The 17,323-nt window shown below is 35.3% G+C and overlaps 1 protein-coding gene, 2 long non-coding RNA genes and 1 pseudogene across 6 annotated transcripts; 1 reads left to right on the forward strand and 3 right to left on the reverse strand.

The window, feature by feature from the left end:
• Positions 1–2,521: 2,521 nt before the first annotated feature.
• LOC104729535 (uncharacterized) lies at positions 2,522–4,132 on the reverse strand (annotated as a pseudogene). Its single transcript, XR_002035193.2, has 5 exons — positions 3,901–4,132; positions 3,553–3,687; positions 3,055–3,324; positions 2,910–2,966; positions 2,522–2,805 (listed from the first exon to the last, which is right to left on the reverse strand). The product of XR_002035193.2 is annotated as an uncharacterized LOC104729535 (transcript).
• An 86-nt stretch (positions 4,133–4,218) lies between these two features.
• Positions 4,219–5,202, reverse strand: LOC147949119 (uncharacterized). Of its 2 annotated transcripts, none has more exons than XR_015582132.1 (4): positions 4,963–5,196; positions 4,681–4,731; positions 4,437–4,514; positions 4,219–4,357 (listed from the first exon to the last, which is right to left on the reverse strand). It is a non-coding gene; the product is annotated as an uncharacterized LOC147949119 (long non-coding RNA). The 2 variants fall into 2 exon arrangements; XR_015582130.1 differs by lacking the exon at positions 4,219–4,357 and adding an exon at positions 4,821–4,867 and having other exon boundaries at positions 4,431–4,514; positions 4,963–5,202.
• A 1,358-nt stretch (positions 5,203–6,560) lies between these two features.
• On the reverse strand, positions 6,561–10,958 carry LOC104729548 (ADP-ribosylation factor GTPase-activating protein AGD5). Of its 2 annotated transcripts, XM_010448503.2 has the most exons (11): positions 10,638–10,958; positions 9,851–9,909; positions 9,669–9,759; positions 9,208–9,262; positions 9,030–9,120; positions 8,682–8,913; positions 8,223–8,421; positions 7,951–8,120; positions 7,439–7,678; positions 7,247–7,329; positions 6,561–6,978 (listed from the first exon to the last, which is right to left on the reverse strand). In XM_010448503.2, the coding sequence occupies exons 1-11, from the start codon at positions 10,686–10,688 to the stop codon at positions 6,810–6,812; spliced, it is 1,440 nt and encodes a 479-aa protein (XP_010446805.1). In that variant the 5' UTR covers positions 10,689–10,958; the 3' UTR covers positions 6,561–6,809. The 2 variants fall into 2 exon arrangements, with proteins under 2 accessions (XP_010446805.1, XP_087344306.1); XM_087488180.1 differs by having other exon boundaries at positions 9,669–9,909; positions 10,638–10,879.
• A 4,191-nt stretch (positions 10,959–15,149) lies between these two features.
• LOC147949120 (uncharacterized) lies at positions 15,150–15,970 on the forward strand. Its single transcript, XR_015582168.1, has 2 exons — positions 15,150–15,517; positions 15,625–15,970. It is a non-coding gene; the product is annotated as an uncharacterized LOC147949120 (long non-coding RNA).
• The last annotated feature ends 1,353 nt before the right edge of the window (positions 15,971–17,323 follow it).

Raw genomic sequence — 17,323 nt, forward strand, 5'->3', positions numbered from 1 at the left:
GCTTTTTAATTATTTCGAAGTGTTTACAAGAATTTATATGGTTTTGAATGATTTCATTTAATATTATTAAATTTCTTTGTTTAACCCTCAAATCATTCAACTTGTTTAAGTTACAATCATTGTGTTAGGAAAAGAAACAAATAAAAAAGATGTAGTAGTTACTGTTGAGCTAGGATTTGTAGGTAGTGTAGGCCAATTTTTCATTGACATTGTAAAAATTGATAGTTGAAAAATCAGAGTGAGAATGCGAATTATGATGTATGTGAATAATGCTTTAGATAAGGACATGCGCAAATCTTAAATGAAAATAATTGAGCTGGATGCATATATAGACGTAAACATCATTCTCAAATTCCAAACGTTCAATTTTGTTTGCAATATCAGTGCTTATATTAATAGTAGATTTTGATTTGACAATTCAAACTCTCATGATAGATATGTATCGCGTTACGGGTCAAGAAGCACAACAAAACTCTACCGACCATTTTGGATTTTTGTGATATCGTCTATTCTTTTTAGTTCTTATGCATAAAATATTGGCTTTATCCTCTATATGGTGTAGAACTTTTTAACTTCAAACTTCTGCCCTAAGGTCGGTACAAGCCCGACATGGTATTTCTCTTTTAATAACCAAATAAGTAAGGTTAAAGTCCACCGTGGTTTCATGTGTTGTATAGTTTATGTTTGTACTAGCAATTGACCCGCACTACGCGCGGGAGTTAAATGAAGGTATATTTTAGATTTTTTTGTGTATATTAATTTTTGATTATGTAAATTCATGTTTTTGTATTTGATTTGGGTGTTTATGTTGTTTGTTGGATATTTTTTTAAAAAACTATTCATGTTCGATTAGAAAATAATTCTCTTTGCACTTGTTTGATTAGAGTGTTTTTAGATTGGTTTTGTAGATTATTTTTTTGTTTAACAGATCAATTGGTGGCAACTTGTCCTGTGGTAAGGTTGTTAAAGGGTGGGGACCAGGGTTCGAGGAACGCCTGGCGCACCGATAACCTACTGTGGATTTGGATGAATAGTTCCATTTGCCCAGTGAGAGGTAAGGATCGATGCCCTGCATGACCAGCTTCGGACCTATAGGGGCAAGCTAGCGGGAGGCTAGTGGGGTCAACGGGACGGGTTGTTACATAAAAATCGAACTATTCATCCAAATCCACAGTAGTTTATTGGTGCACCAGACGTTTCTTGAATCCTGGTCTCCACTCTTTAACAACCTTCCCACAAGACAAGTTGCCACCAATTGACTTGACCTACTGTGGATTTGGATGAATAGTTTCATTTGCCTAGTGAGGGGTTAGGATCGATGTCCTGCAGGGCCAGCTTCGGGTCTATGGGGACAAGCTAGCGGTGGGCTAGTGGGGTCAACGGGACGGGTTGCCACAATCACAACAACTTTTTTGAAAAGACCATCATCATCATCATAATCTTCGCGTTTGCCACCGAGTTGAAAAATTGACTGAATAAACATCAATATACAGTAAAACCTCTATAAATTAATAATGTTGGGACCAACAGTGTACTAATTTATAGTGATATTAATATTATTTATTTTATAGTGTAAATTAATAATTATTAATTTTTAGATATATTTTTTAATTGTTTAAATTTTTAAAAATTATGAATTGAGACAGTTTTAGCAAAATATAAGATTAGACTTTCCAATGTATCAATTTAGAATTGAATTTATGATATTTAGAAAACATTACTACAATAAATTACAAATAATCTATAAAAATATCAAGATGAAAATGATGCATATGTAGAAATTGAAATTTTTTTAAAAAAAAACTTTGCTATTTTTATGACATGTTATAGAGTATAATCTATCATTATAATTTAAAAATATAACATAACAAATTTTTTTATAGATATGAGCTCTATGAGAAAATTCAAAATTCTAAAAAGTACATATACGAACATATATATTTGTAAATTTACATGATTATTAATTTACGATATTATTGAGACCATATTTTACATGAGAATTTTAAAAAAGTATTATCTTATTATCTTATCAAATTTTGTTATCTTATTATCTTATCAAATTTTGTTATCTTATCAGACTTGGGAACATCAAAATTTTTAAGTTACAATATTCATTAATTTATAGAGTATTAATTATTAGAGGTTTTACTGTATAATAGTAAACCTATTTTTGAGGGTCTGATAGATCATATTTCTAATCCAATGGTTGAGATTAGTTTTATTTATTGTCAAAAATTGACTAAACCAAAAGATGTGACTTTTCAGTTGCAACCTTTTTGTTCACGTTCTTTTGTGAATCATCATGTCGTTTTATGTGTTCTCCCATATCTACGATACCAACCTATGCAATTTTTGCCCTCTCGCATCCATGGCTTATATATATAATACAAATTAATTCGGTATGGTTTGGGGTGGAATTTGATTATCTGGTTTTGTTAGATACTAAACGCCGTGTTTTAAACGTTACTGGTCTACAGTGGAATTTGCTTTCTCAACTTTCAACATTTTGCACGAAAACACATAGTAAGGAACCATCTCATATCAATTACAATAACACCAGTTAGTAATCCGGTTTAAATCACAATACCTTTAAGTCTACAAAATCAAAACTAAAAGAGTAGTTAATCTCACATCCAGGCCAGTCAATTTATACGAAACAAAACCCTACAAGAAACCATTTCTTAATGATCCCTTCACTACTACTCTACTACCCTTGCGAACCGGTGACTGTTTCTGAGCAAGCTCTGTTACCTGCAACATAATCTGTGTAGGAATGGCCATTGACCCCTGCTTCTTTGGACCTCCCTGCAAAAACACGACTATTCACTGATTGAGTCTAACACCAAATATAATTATACATTAACTTGACTCTGTTTTATATTTAAAAAATCATCTCGGTAAGTGCTAACCATCTTGTTTGACGGAGTTTGAGAAAAGCATGCTCTTCGTAAATTTCGCCATTTGTCCTATCATGAGAGACATGTGTAGTGTTAGCGAACAAAATAAACATGAGGACTAATAATATTGAGTAGAGGCAGTTTATGTTGAACCAACCTTGAGATCCACAGGGGTACGGTACACGAATGATGAAAATGAAACCTTTTATCTCAGACCATTTCCCTACTCCATATTTCGTCACACCTTCGACAAGTTTTTTTAACTTCAGTGACAGTCCAAGCTCGATGATGCTTCCTTCTCATTGCACTGTGTGGAAGATCAACGCGATTATTTTCGTCTGAGCTATCTCCAGATGAGTCTAAGTTCTCTGACTCCATGTAGTCTTGATCCACCTCATTGAAAATCGGTTTTAAATGGTCCTTGCTGCTGTGATAACCAAAATAGAAAAAGCAGTGAGCAACTGTGTCATACCAGAAATCCAAGTAATTCGGCATATAAAATTGCAAATTGAGAATGAGAATGAGACCATTTTCCTCAAAGTTTAATGAAAACTTTCAAAAGATAAAATTGCAAAAATATGGATTATGTATCGAAAAAGTTGTATCCACTATAATAGAAATGGTTAAGTCATATAGAATGACTAAGTGATCTTACTTCTTTCTTGAAAGGTCCTGAAGCAGATTTGACACCTGAAACTCGGTTCACATCATTGTTCCACTGAGAGAGATTTGAATTCAGGTTACTCTTGTTTGGAGTAGCTTTCACCTCCCATGACTTGGAATGAAATTCCTATAAAATGTTCAGGTAAACTACATTATCCTTAATTACATTGACATCTGCTAGCACAGTAAAAGATAAATTCTTCTTTATTCTTTTTCCAGTGTGTAACAATAGAAATTGATCATCTAGAACGGGCCAGATATATGGAAAGATTTTCATAGCTCATATGAAAAGGAATGGGGTCAATTAAGATATTGAAGGGCATGAGCAACAGAGACATACCCCAAGTGTCATTATGTTTGATTGTTTTCCCTTGGACGGCTTCTTTTTACATGAGAAACATAGGAAACCTGAATTCTAGAACCAGCAAGGGATACCATCCCGGTAACAACAACTCTCCCTCCTGAAGAAACAACTTGAATAGAGCTCTGATCTTTTGAAGGGATCATTGACTCATCACTTTGCTTTTTTCATTGGGTTTTGAAAATTTTTCAATGTATCTTCTAGTTTCTAATAAAAGAAAAATAGAGTTGAAACGATGGAGACATATGCTCACTAATAAAGTGATTAGAAAAGATGGAGAATATGTACTAACTTACAATTCAAAGTTGAAACGATGTTTCAGACCAAGAACTGAGGTGTCGCACCCGCAAACGAAATTAGAAGTTCCATCAAGAGGATAAACAATCCAAGTTTTTTTTGTCACACCGAATGCAGCAGCAGTTTTTTCTCCAATAAGCTAATTCCATAGCCAAACTCTCATGATAAGGCGGAGCTAACAAAAGGGGAATTCAACAAAAAAAGGAATAATAAATCACCTTGTGGTTGGGAAAAGCTGCTTGAGATGATTAAAGACGAATCTTCAAATCCTTATCGGTCTCCGTCACCAAATCCGCCTAAAAACAACAATTTCATGAACCAATGAAGATTAATTTAAAACAAAATTGACACTCAATGATTAGAAGTAGTCATTCCAACTATGTATGATTTGTATGAGATGAAAGAAAGATGCAAACTTGCAAAAAAGTTATAAGAGCAGAGAGAAAAAATTAGAAAAAAAACCTGGCCTTTGTGTTCAACATGTTTGGTCTTGTAAAACCCTTTACGAATGACCTGCAGAATGAAACAAAATAAGACAAATTAAATCATGATTACGCAGAAGATCGACCAAAACCCAAGGAGATCGATTAAGAGAGAGAGACCTGTCCAGCTTTTTCAATAGCATCAATGGCGGCAGCTAAGAACTGATCTAGAGAATCACATAAAATCAATGTCGTCCAACAAAACGCAAATGGAAAAACACTACAGAGGAATTAAAAAGAAAGGTGAATTAAAAGAAGTTACCTGAGATTTGAAGAACCGAGAAGCCCTCACGGCTCATCGCTGATATTGGTTTTCGCAAATTAATGTCGATCCTTTGATGAAACTCGCGAATTGGAATACTGATTCAATCCGCTGATTTCAACAACAACATTCGGTTCCGACGACACACATAGATTATTTACTCATTCCCCATGCCTGGATAATCAAAGAAGATCAAAGAAGGAGGGGAGAAACCGATGAAGATGGAGCGTCGTCTTTGACAGTGCGGAGGAGAGGCATTAATAGGTTTAGTCGATAGGATTGGAAAAATGGTTTGGGCCTGAAAACTTTGGGCTAAGGAAATCCGAAAATCCATCAAAATATTTAAGAAAAGTGGATGAGGTGGCTGCACCAGAAGAGAGGAAAATGTAACTTTATATATAGATTAGATATTTAGATCAAGACCATCGACGTGTAAAAGAAAACAAAAATACAAAGAAAATAGTAATAACAAATGAAATGTACAACTTCATTTGAAGATTTAACTTTGCTATCAAGCGAGGATTTATCACCGTTGCATATTGCGTCTTGAAGATTTGTTTTTTTTTTTTTGACGATCTATTGCGTCTTGAAGATTTTATAGTTTACAATTTACATTAAACATTTATCAAGATTTTAGAATATCATAAAAGTACTTACGGTATACGGATTGCTTGCATAATAAAAAACTCATTGTAACGCTTATCTAGAATTGAATTGGTTCACGAATTCTTTCTAATAAAACATCTTAGCTTGTAACCGAAAAAGGTAAACAAAGGTTAGCGGCGAGTGGGAGGTACTACACAAAAATTGTGGTGGAGGATGAGCTTTTAAGCCATTTGACTAAAGAGCCCGACAATGAGCCAAACTCAAACCTTTATAAAGGCTAAATCAGCCGTCCATACCATAACAAGAAACAAGTTCAATATCAACACGTCGCCTTTATTGATCTTACCAATAAAGGTTGATTAATTTGTTTTCTTGTCTTAAAGGCTTTTCGAACCGTTTCTTTGTTTTGCTTAATTCCAAAAAATTGGTATGTCACAACTTACAAACTTCATGTTCCAAAGCAATGACTATATTATATATATGGTTTGGCTTAACTAATTTATATTGTGAATGTAACGTTTATATGCATGTGTGGGTTTTTTTTTCGGTTCAAACATTAAAAATACTAATTAGTTATAGAAAAAAAAAGTGAACAGTGAACACACACGAAATATGGTGAAAACGGAAAAAATAAACACTTCTTGCGTTTACAAACAGTCCCAAAATAAAGCTATGTTTATTTTCGAAACTGATTTATTTCTTAAACACAAAGGATATGACTAAAACAATCGAAAAATGTTATGTAATACATCTACAAATAAGTGGATAGATTTTGGGCATTAACACATTTAGAAACATCAAATATATAAACTCCGTCTAGATAATACGTATATATAAACTATTATTTGTTTATAAAATTTTATAAGAAATATTGACGAAATTTTGAAACTGTTACCAAAAACAAAAATAGATAAAACACAAAAAAGCAGTATGTGGTGTAGAACAATCCAGGATTTGTGGCGGTCACACCCATAATGACATTCAACATCACATGGATAAATCTCATTTTTTTCTTTCTTTTCAAGAATTACATCTATTAATCTTTCAGCAATCGAGTAAAAATCATAAATCAAATCCCGGCTGCTACAACATACAGTTCCAAAGAAAGAAACAACAAAAAAAAAAAAATGTTTAACAGAGAAACTGTCCAGGGATGATTGTATATATATATTCTTTTGGTTCTTCAAATTTAGAACAAAGATGCATGAAAAGGCAAATTCAGAATAGTCTCTCTCTCTTGATCAATGTTTTGTGAACATTCCATCCATCAAGGAAGAGAAATCAAAGTCTTTGCCTGATTGAGAAGATGGTGTGGTGTTTGTTGGTTGTGCCGCGGATGATGACTGAGGTTTACCGGTTGAGTTTGGGGTCGAACCGTTCACCGGATTAGCTTGTCCCATTGTGTAGAAGCTGCATCAGTAATAAACAACCAAAAGATCATGTGAGAGTTGGGTTAAGCAGTTTTGATAATCTATCACAAGGTGTCACAAATTGAACTTGACACAGTGGATTCATGAAAACAAGAAAGCACTCTTTCCCCAGTCGGGGCATGTTAATATAAGATTTGATTTAGTATAGTATAATCAGATGTGACACACAAATGGAATGAAAGGATACTGTTTCACAATTTGATGTTTTCAAACGAAACAGACAGAGAGATTCAGTATTGTGTACACACCTGGAAGACGGGTATTGTAGAGTGTTTTCTTGCGGTTGCGCAGGTCTCATGTTCATGTTTGCGTTCATGTTCATGTTCATGTTCTAAAGTTAAGGCGAGATAACAGAGAAGCAAGAAATGGTGAGTATTTTGCAAGAACTTGGTCAATGGTAATATAGAACTTGCTAAAAAAAGGCAAATGGGAGATCTTACTTGCATAAGTTTCTGGAGATCAGCTTGACCACCTGCTGGGTTAGTCATTCCGGGGATCTGGTATCCACCAGTGTTTGACCAATTTGCAGAAGCTAAGTTAAGAGCATTAGCAACAGCTTGTTGATTCACGCCGTTTGGAGTGCCTCCTGCTGCTTTTGCTGCAGCCATGTACAGGGCTTGCTGCTGAGCAAGCATAGCAACCTGTTGCTGATGCATGGCAAAAGGCGACACTATATTTGTCTGCAACAAATGGAACACACAGAGTTATATCACTTGACTTTGGTCTGGAATTCCAAATGTCCATCGTTGAAGGAATCTTAGTAAGTGAGAAAAGAGACAAATCAAAGAATCTGTGTTGAAAGAATCAGTCGATATCTTAGTAACTTGTAAGTTACATAACCATACAAAAAAATAGAAACTTGGAAGCTGATTATCAGTAGGAAGGTAGGTAGACCCAACAAAGACGTAATTAAGTAAATGTGAGGAGAGTATATAATTGACTAAGTATCTACCTTCTCAAATAGGCTCATGATATCGCCTTTCACATCTTTCTGTGGTTGGGCTGTCAAATTAGGTGTGTCTTTAAACAAATCCTCAATCCCAGTAGCTGGAGCTGGAGGAGAACTGCTCTCATCCGGCTTCGTTGTGACAACTTTCTCTGCTGTTTGACCACTTCCAGCGGCTACAATTATAAGGTTCAGAAATTAATATATTTATTACTCCAAAGCATTTTCTAGAGAAGAACGAACAATGTTAATTATGCACATGCTAGAGAGATACATACACTGAAAGCCAGCCCATGAATTATCATCGGCAGGAGTTGCCTCTGAGGTATTTGTAGTCGAATCATCCATTGATAGCATGTTGAAGAGATCAGTAGCAAAATCCACCTTTGGAGGATCTGATGCTGGTGCAACATTTACTGCTTGTTTCTTTGTCTCCACTGGAGCGGCTGCAGACTCTATTTTCTGCTGTGGCATAACCTGTTATTTTTTAGCATCATTTATCAGAAAAATCAGGCTTTGTATACTGTTAAAAAGTGGCAATAAAAGATTGTAAGGCCCTAAAAACAAAGCGAGTTAAATAATGATCTAACAGCTTCATATGCATTGCTTCATATGCATTGACAAATATAATGATCTCAAAGCTGATATCCTAAGATTATTAAATAAGATCAAGGAATACGAATTGTAATTAAAGGTATGGCTGTCTATACATATCAACAGCGATGTATGTTTGGTACCTGACCGGGTCCTTGGGGAGGTACGGGAAGATTTATCCTCGTTGCAGCAACATTATTTCTTGTTCTAGATACTGGAATAGTTTTCCTCTCCTCAAACAAATTTACAGGACTACTACTGTGCCCATGCTCATATCCAGGCCCACTTCTCTCCACAGATTTCCGCCGTTCCTGCTCGACTCTAGGGGGTGATCTAGCCTTTTCCCCTCTAGAAACCCATCTCTTCTCTTCATACCTAGAAAGGTCATATGTCACAAGAATGATTTCGGCGTCCATATGAATAGCAAGATAGACAATTCAATAAGGTAGAACTAACTGAAACGTTTGTACAATGAAAAGAGAGATACATACTTTGCCCGTATGAAATTCTCAATTCCAACTCTATCATAGTTTGGGGGCAGCTCTGCTTCCCAGTAACTATTTGCTTTCTCATTTCCCATTGCTGCATGCAAGTAAAAGATTATACACTTTACATGGCGTAACCAACCCATGAATTAGCCATAGAGCATCAAGTTTGAAAGACACTTACACTGTATAAATGCAACCTGCTCGGGGAGCCATGTGTCTAGAGTGGCAGATCGAACCTGTACCCATCAGCACACTCAGATGTTTTGGTAGAGAAGAGAGGTAGCTTGTGCTGCTAATGCTAAGGTTAACATCTAATTGACAAGAAGGACCCTTCTCATACAAAAGTCAGAGGGTGAAACCTAATCATGTAATTTTGCACAGAACTGCTTATGTTCGTGTGTAAACTGGATAGACGACAGTGATAGCACAAGAAGGTGAGGAGATTTAATGCATTCATGTCAAAAAATTTCAGCTCTTGTGATGGAAAATTCAAGATGAAAATGTAAATATAAAACCCCAGTAGAAAACCAAATTGAAAATTTGAGCCAAATGGAATGAGTTATTCATCATACTAGTATCTGAGCTTTCATATAATAACACAGTATCAAGAAAACAAATGTAGAAAGGAAACTGAGAAACTACCTTCGATATGTGTACCCCGAGACTCCTGTGAATCCCAGAACATTGCATGCAGATAAAGATACCTAAGTTAACACTAGCCCATCTTGGACCTCTGCAAAGCAAATGGAACAGTATTAGCCAAATATATAAATGAACAAGCACAACAATGCTGATATAATTCACATCAGCTACAAAAACCATACTTTGTTTTGCAGTCAGCACATTCTCTATTCTCTGGATGTTTAAGAAGCCCTTCAAGAATCTGCAAATAAGTAGCACCAAAAATCAAGTGAATACTCAAGCAATAGTCTAGATAAACGAAAATATTCAGACAAGGCAAAACATAAAGAAGAATATATACACAGAAATTATAGACTATATCAAAATTAATATGTTTCACAAACCAAAATGAATCAAAAGTTCTCATTGCAGCCACAAGTTTCGTCAATGAACACCGAAGTTGTCAAAGACTTGACATACATCATTCCTCCACATGTATGCATCAGCTATCCCAACTAAAACCAATAGTTTCAACACAGCAGATAACTCAACGACTACCAAACTAAAAATGAAAATCCCTAAGGGACACTAAGAGCTCCTTCGATCCCTTTATCCGATTCTTTCCAAGCAATCGAAAACGAATTTCTATAAGATCAAAAACTAGCTCCATGAAACTAGAACAACCATATAATTCAAAAACCCGATCGTGATCCGTTATAGACAACAAATCGAAATAGATACTCTGAGTTTCATTGCTGATATAAATCATAATCCTAAAGCTCAAAGAGATCGAGAGGATACAAAAACATCTCCTAAAATTGAAGAACAGTAGCTGCTAAAAAACACACACAGATCCAATCGAATTGAGACCGTATCAAAAATCCAGGATCGATCTCACCGATCATTAACAACCAAATTCAAATATATGACCACAAATCCACAAATCTCGGAGGCAAATTAAAAAAAAAAAAAGAGAGAGATTCGAGAAACCTTTCTATGGCGGGCATTAAGCTCCTTAGAGACGTTGGCTTTCTCGTTCATATCGGAATAGATTATAAAAAAAAAAAAAAAAATCGAAGAATCGGCAAACGAAGAGGAGGGAGGAAGAAGAAGAGCTGAAGAAAAAAAAATGATCTACGGAGACGACAAGGTCAAAACAGTCTTTTCCGTCTTCAGCGCTCTTCAATATCTCTCTCTCTCTCTCTTCTTCTTCTTCCTCTCGATGGAAAAACAAAAAAAATTTCCTTTTTCTTTGGCCTTTCGTAACGAGCGACCAAGAGAGAGAGATGGTGGGTCAATACTTTTTGGACCGTTCAGATTATGGTATCGGTTTTGCTTTTCAATTTCAAAATTGAATTTGGTTCGGTTTAGTTTCGTTTCGGTTTAATTTTAAAATAACTCGGTTGCCTAGTCAATCCAAGGTTTAAGTATAAAGAGAAGAAAATAACTATTGTACCAAGATTTATAGACCGGTTCATCTGATGGTTAAGTGGTTAATTAAAATTTAAGATCGGTTTATATGATGGTTTAGTGGTTTTGTTTTGATTGGTCATCATATATATAACATAGAGAGGGTTGTGGGTGGAAAAATATATCACATGGCCATCTCACCTGTTATGTTTGTTTCCACTTTGGAGTTGTTGTTGTATATTGATTCCAATTTCATTGTTTATTTATGTGATGTTTATAGGACACAAACATATTTTATTTACTAAGACTTTTATTTGATGTGATTAGTCTACCAACCAAAACAATATTTCTTGATAATATTTATTATACTATTATGATCTTGGGTTCCTATTTAGGTATCCCGGAGAGTTTGGGTGGGGCAAAGACGAAGATTTTCTCCTTTGTTCAAGATAGGTTACAGACACGGGTGGGTGGGTGGCCGGCCAGACTTTTATCAAAGGGTGGTAAGGAGGTTATGATAAAGTCTGTTGCTACAGCTGTCCCAACTTTTGTAATGTCGTGTTTCCGGATCCCAAAGACGGTCACGAAGAAGTTGACGAGTGCAATTTCTAATTTCTGGTGGAGTTCCTCTGGCACATCTAGTGGGTTGCATTGGATGGCATGGGATAAGCTCTGTCGTGGGAAGGATGCCGGAGGTTTGGATTTTCGGTGTTTGGATGATTATAATACAGCCCTGTTGGCTAAACAGCTCTGGCGTTTGATAACGGTCCCGGATTCTTTATTTGCACGTGTTTTTAAAGGCCGGTATTACAGACATTCTGATCCTCTGGATCCGATCAAATCTTACTCTCCATCTTATGGATGGCGGAGTATAATCTCTGCTCGCTCTCTGGTTAATAAATGACTCATTAAACGGGTAGGTTCTAGCGCCTCCATCTCAGTATGGAAGGACCCCTGGATCCCTGCTCAACTCTCGAGACCAGCACTAGGCATAGGGTCGCCTGTTGACCCTTTGCTTCACGTTCAAAATCTTATTGACATGACTTCTAATTCCTGGGATTTAGCTCAGCTGACGGCTACATTCGTACCGGAAGATGCAGCTATCATTTCTGCCTTACCGTTGCGACAACCGGATAAACCGGATTTGTTGGGTTGGCATTTTACCAAGTCTGGTAAATATTCAGTGAAATCCGGGTATCATGTACTTCAATCCATGCCTTCAGAGGCAGCAATGCCGGTTCCTGGTCCGGATATCACACCTTTGCAGAAGCATGTTTGGCAGGTTCGTTGCCCGCCGAAGATTCGTCACTTTATGTGGCAGGTCCTATCAGGTTGTGTAGCGGTCACAGCGAGTTTACGGAAACGGGGACTGAGTTGTGATTCTGTGTGTGGTGTTTGTGGGGATCACGATGAGACGATTAATCATACTCTTTTCGAGTGTCCACCAGCGGTGCAGGTTTGGGCCTTATCCCAGTTTCCGACAGCCATGGGAACTTTCCCGGCGGAGTCAGTCTTTACAAACATGGATTTCCTTTTTTCAAGGTGCCCTACGGTTACTAACCAAGAGGTGTTTCCCTGGATTCTATGGTATATTTGGAAGGCCCGTAATGATAAACTCTTTGGTAATTTGGACTCCAATCCTCTAGCGCTTTTGCGTATAGCGGAGGACGAAGCAAAAGCCTGGCTATCGGCTCAAGGGGAGGATAGATTACATGACTTGGGTTCTGACTCTCCGTCAGTTCCTAGGGGAGGAAGGAATGAGGTTCCTACGGCCACATTCTGTCATGTGTGTTATATAGATGGTTCTTGGAAAGAAACGGATCGGTATGCTGGTCGAGGATGGTTTTGCATTTCACCTTCCGGGGAAGGCCCTACTATGGGTGCAGCGAATCATCGGCGCAGTTTATCGCCTCTTCATGCAGAGCTCGAAGCCCTCATTTGGGCAATGCGTTGTATGATTGGAGCGGATAACCAATCTGTCATTTTCCTTACTGACTGCTCAAATCTGGTGAAGATGGTGTCATCACCTGCTGCGTGGCCTGCTTTTACGCCTTATCTGGATATACAGGCGGACAAAGAGGAGTTTGCTTCATTCTCATTGAAATACATTCCTCGCTCTCAGAATGGTAAAGCGGATAATTTGGCGAGACGAGTTCGCAAGGAACCGCACTTAGTTACCTATGTAAACAATTTCCCTTCGCATTGGCTCGTTTGAGTCAATCTTGTATGTTGTTGTCAAAAAAAAAAAAAAAGATCTTGGGTTCGTTATTTTCTAAATTCATATTTGTTTGTCATTGCGAACTAATTAATCCCAAAATTCGACAAACTCTAAATTTAATGAGGGTGTTATAGGTACTATTATGCGTTGTATATGTGTGTGAATAATAAACCTAAAAGAAATTGTATATATTCCAATATGAAGTGGTCTCTCGCCAGCTCTAAACCAAGTGATTTCATAATCGGTTTGGTCTTCTAATAATTGGAATCATTTATTGTTTGTGAAGTTTGAATTCGCACTACACTTATCTGTTTGTGGAATCTCAATATCTCATCGAGAGTTACCACACAACTCCTAACCCGATGCCTTAATAAGTTTTTAACTCGATCAACATATGCTTTTCCATTTTGATCCACATATGTGCATGCCAATATACAATATGCTTTTTAGGGGCTGAGACGTCGCGATTATGATGGGATGAGATTGGAACTATAGACTACAGTTATCGCTTTCTCTATTTGTTATCACTGCGAGGGGTTTACATGAGGATAGATTCTACATCTACAGTAGAAAAGACCACTAACTTTTGCTTCTCGAACTAACACCTAAGTCACAACGTGGGCTAAAACTACCTAAGGTTTGGCCAACAAAGAATGGTTAGCCAAATAATGTATGTTGGAAATATTTGTCCAATAGTTTTTTCATAGGGCCACTAAAGTGGCGTTCATGGTATTCATGTTAATATCTTTCTAATTATATGACTGAAAAAAACGTTCTAGGAATAATTAAAGCTGCTCTTTTTAAAAGTTCGTGCACCATTATTTTAAATTGTCGTTGTATGTATTTTTTTTTCCCCTAATAAGTATATCGACAAAAGAAAGACAAAAATAATAATAAGAAACAAAAGGAAACATAGAAAGTAAGAAACTGAAATAGTGAAATATATACAAATGTCCAAAAAACAAAAAAAAAAAGGGAAACATATACAATGACAACTTTACTACAATTTGCTTACTACATTTGACTAGACATAGCTGGAGTGTGTAGTTACAATATTTTTTTTTCAATCAAACATTAAATTAGATGATAACACTAAGGTTGGTTGCCTAAACCGTAAAATAAAAATTTATAAAATATATTTTTTAAACTAAAGATCTCAACGAACGAGCAAGACATTCTGCTCTCACATTTGACGTAATTACAATATAAACTAAAATTTTAATGTTTAAGCAATGTAAATTTAAATTTCTATACAGTATGTTTATGTTTCTTTGTATTTGCAATTATTCAATTTACATATACAGAAAATAAGTGAAAAATAACATCACTCCCTAAAATTGAAAATATATTGTGATTACTATACTTGCTTTGTTATTATTTTTTTATTTATTTTAGTAACATATAAATAGTATATTCGATTTAAAATTATATTCGATTTTTTAAAGAGTTAGTAGTTTACAACGGTCAATTTAACAAACTAAAAGATACCATTTTCAAAAAGTATATTTTAAAGAGGTAGTTTTAAAATTTATTTTATAGTTTAACGATAACTACGTCTAATGTAACATTCATAGATGGTTATATTTGAAATGAGTAAAGAAATTTCAGACTATGAAAAGCATACTGATACATAGTTCTCACAAAAATATTATTTTTGGAAGACACAACAAGTAAAAATTGGATTATTTTCCACAGCAAAAAAAAAAAGTGAACTGTAGTTGATAAAAAAAAAAAAAAAAGTGAACTGTAAATTAGTCAGATACACACCCATATATCCTTTAAAAGAAAACTATGAATTCAAAGTTGGTTTATGGTTTCAATTAAATATTATTTGGCCTTGGAGATTTTATACCTTTTAATGTGTGAAACACACTAATAAATAGTGTTATTTCCCATTAATCCTCTCAACAAATAGGTCTCCTTCTCTCCCAAACCACAAAAGAGATAAGAGGACATCGCTTCTAATTCTCAGCAAAGTTTTTTTACAATATGAAGAACCAATTATCATCTATGCCTTCTTCAACCTCCTCACCACACAAACATGATAAAAAACTCAGAAGTGTTGTTTTGGCCGTGAAAAATCCGCCCAAGTATAACAGTAAGCTCTACCTCTGTAATTTGTGCAACAGAGTGTTCCTAACCCCTCATCCTCATACCCTTGGCGGTCACCGAACTACCACCCCCAAGGAGGACCAAGATTCGGAGAAGCAGCAGAAGAACCACAAAAAAGATCATGACTCCAGTAAGTTGCCGTCCTCGTGTGTCTAAATACCATTTTGTTGCTAGAAACTGGCTTGATTCATCTTTTTATTGCTACTAATCTTTCTCATGATTTGTTTTCTTTACAAGAAAATGGTACAGGCACTAGTCACTCGAAAAGTCCCATCTCGAAGGGAAAGAACAAAGCTGCTGTGGTGGCTGAAGACTTGACAATATAGGGATGATAAAGAGGGTCCTCAAAAGAAAGAGATCTTGATTAGCATCAGCTAGAAGAAGATTTGGGGCCCCGTGATTATCGTTTATGTCTCTTTGAGATTTTCAGTTTAGAGGTATCTTATAGCTGTTGCGGCTTTTGTTCACCTCATGTAATTTTCCATTCTTAATTTCAAATCATCTGTTTTGTGATTTTGGTTAATGTAATTCATGAATCCTTTGATTATCAGTGCCTATATATCTTATGATTATATTGTTCTAATGATTCTGGGTTTTGCTTTAATTTTATTCTTCATAAGTTAGAGAGAGAATCTGGGTCTTAGCTTGCTTGAGATCCTTTGTTAAAGAGACATTTGTAGAATTTCTACCGTTTTACCTTTGATATATGTATTTATGTAACTTATAATACTATATACACCACATATATTATAGATTATATTTTCTATATCGTGTACATACATAATGAAGAACACTTCTGATTGTTTGTCCCCATCTTGCCAAACCCTAAAAAATCTCTTGATAACTACTGATACAAAACCGAACAATTCAGGGATGGAATTGACTACAAAGTTCCCCATACTCAATGTCCTGGAGAATTCCTTGCAACTATCGTCTATGTCTAGAAAGGAATGGATTTCACTTCATTGTCTAGGGTTACTCTTCCCAACCGAACTTTCTTTTGATTTGGTTTGCGAGATGTCTCCACATAAAGTATGATGGAATATGATCAATGATAGAGTCTTATTTACGGTCTTGGAAACTCTTAAATTTTTAGGAATTGAAGTTGCAAGAAATTGAACGGGAATATATACTTATGTCCAATGCAATTATGCGTGTGATATCATATCAGATACTGGATTGCTAGGGAAAAAAAAAAAACCTTTTATGTCTTGACGGTAAAATATATATATTTTATATTGCTTTGATCTCTTGTCATAATTTACTTTTATGGTCTTGTTGGATCACGGTATACCCGGGGGATCTCCTAGTCCTAGATATCTCAGACAAGCTTTTGATAGGACATATAGTTTCATTTTAAACCTTTGAATGTTTGGAAGCACTTGTTAATTTATAAAAAATAATTATGTAGTTGTTTTATAAAATTTTAAACAGAAAAAATAAAATTGAAAGTGAAATATTAGCTTATAACATGATTAAAAAAGAAAAATAAAATTGATATTTTTATAAATTGAATCAAATGCTTTTAATCCAAATTTGAGTACTCAAAGATAGTAATTAAATAAAAAATAGTTAAAATATATCTTGAAAATCAATTGACAATCTAATATGTGTTATATTTCAGCCAATAAAAGGTTAAAAGAAATTAAATGTTGAAAGACAATGAATGCATCATAGATAATGACACAAAATTGTAGTTATAAGTGTTTAAAAATAAATTACTAAAACTTAAACAAATAGTAATGTACATGACTAAATTAAAATCTTTGACATCTCATTCATTGTGTGAAACAAATGAGTTTGCAGAAAAATAAATGACATACATTATTAAATAGATTATTAGATTTCAATTCGTGCTTAACCCATTTGGTCATATAATCATGAAAAGTGAGATAAGATAGACATATTCATGAATTGGTCGAGAATTCTTTTATTG

The sequence above is a fragment of the Camelina sativa genome, chromosome 2, assembly GCF_030686135.1.
Source record: "Camelina sativa cultivar CO46 ecotype springtype chromosome 2, ASM3068613v1".
NCBI lineage: Eukaryota > Viridiplantae > Streptophyta > Magnoliopsida > Brassicales > Brassicaceae > Camelina > Camelina sativa.

Bases quoted from the DNA above. Each gene is read 5' to 3' on its own strand.
- LOC104729548 (XM_087488180.1), bottom strand. The intron at 9,263-9,668 runs GTAGTTTCTCAG...TGATGGGTACAG, and splicing joins TCGGGGTACACATATCGAAG to GTTCGATCTGCCACTCTAGA. The intron at 8,914-9,029 runs GTATGTATCTCT...TGACCTTTCTAG, and splicing joins GAGAATTTCATACGGGCAAA to GTATGAAGAGAAGAGATGGG.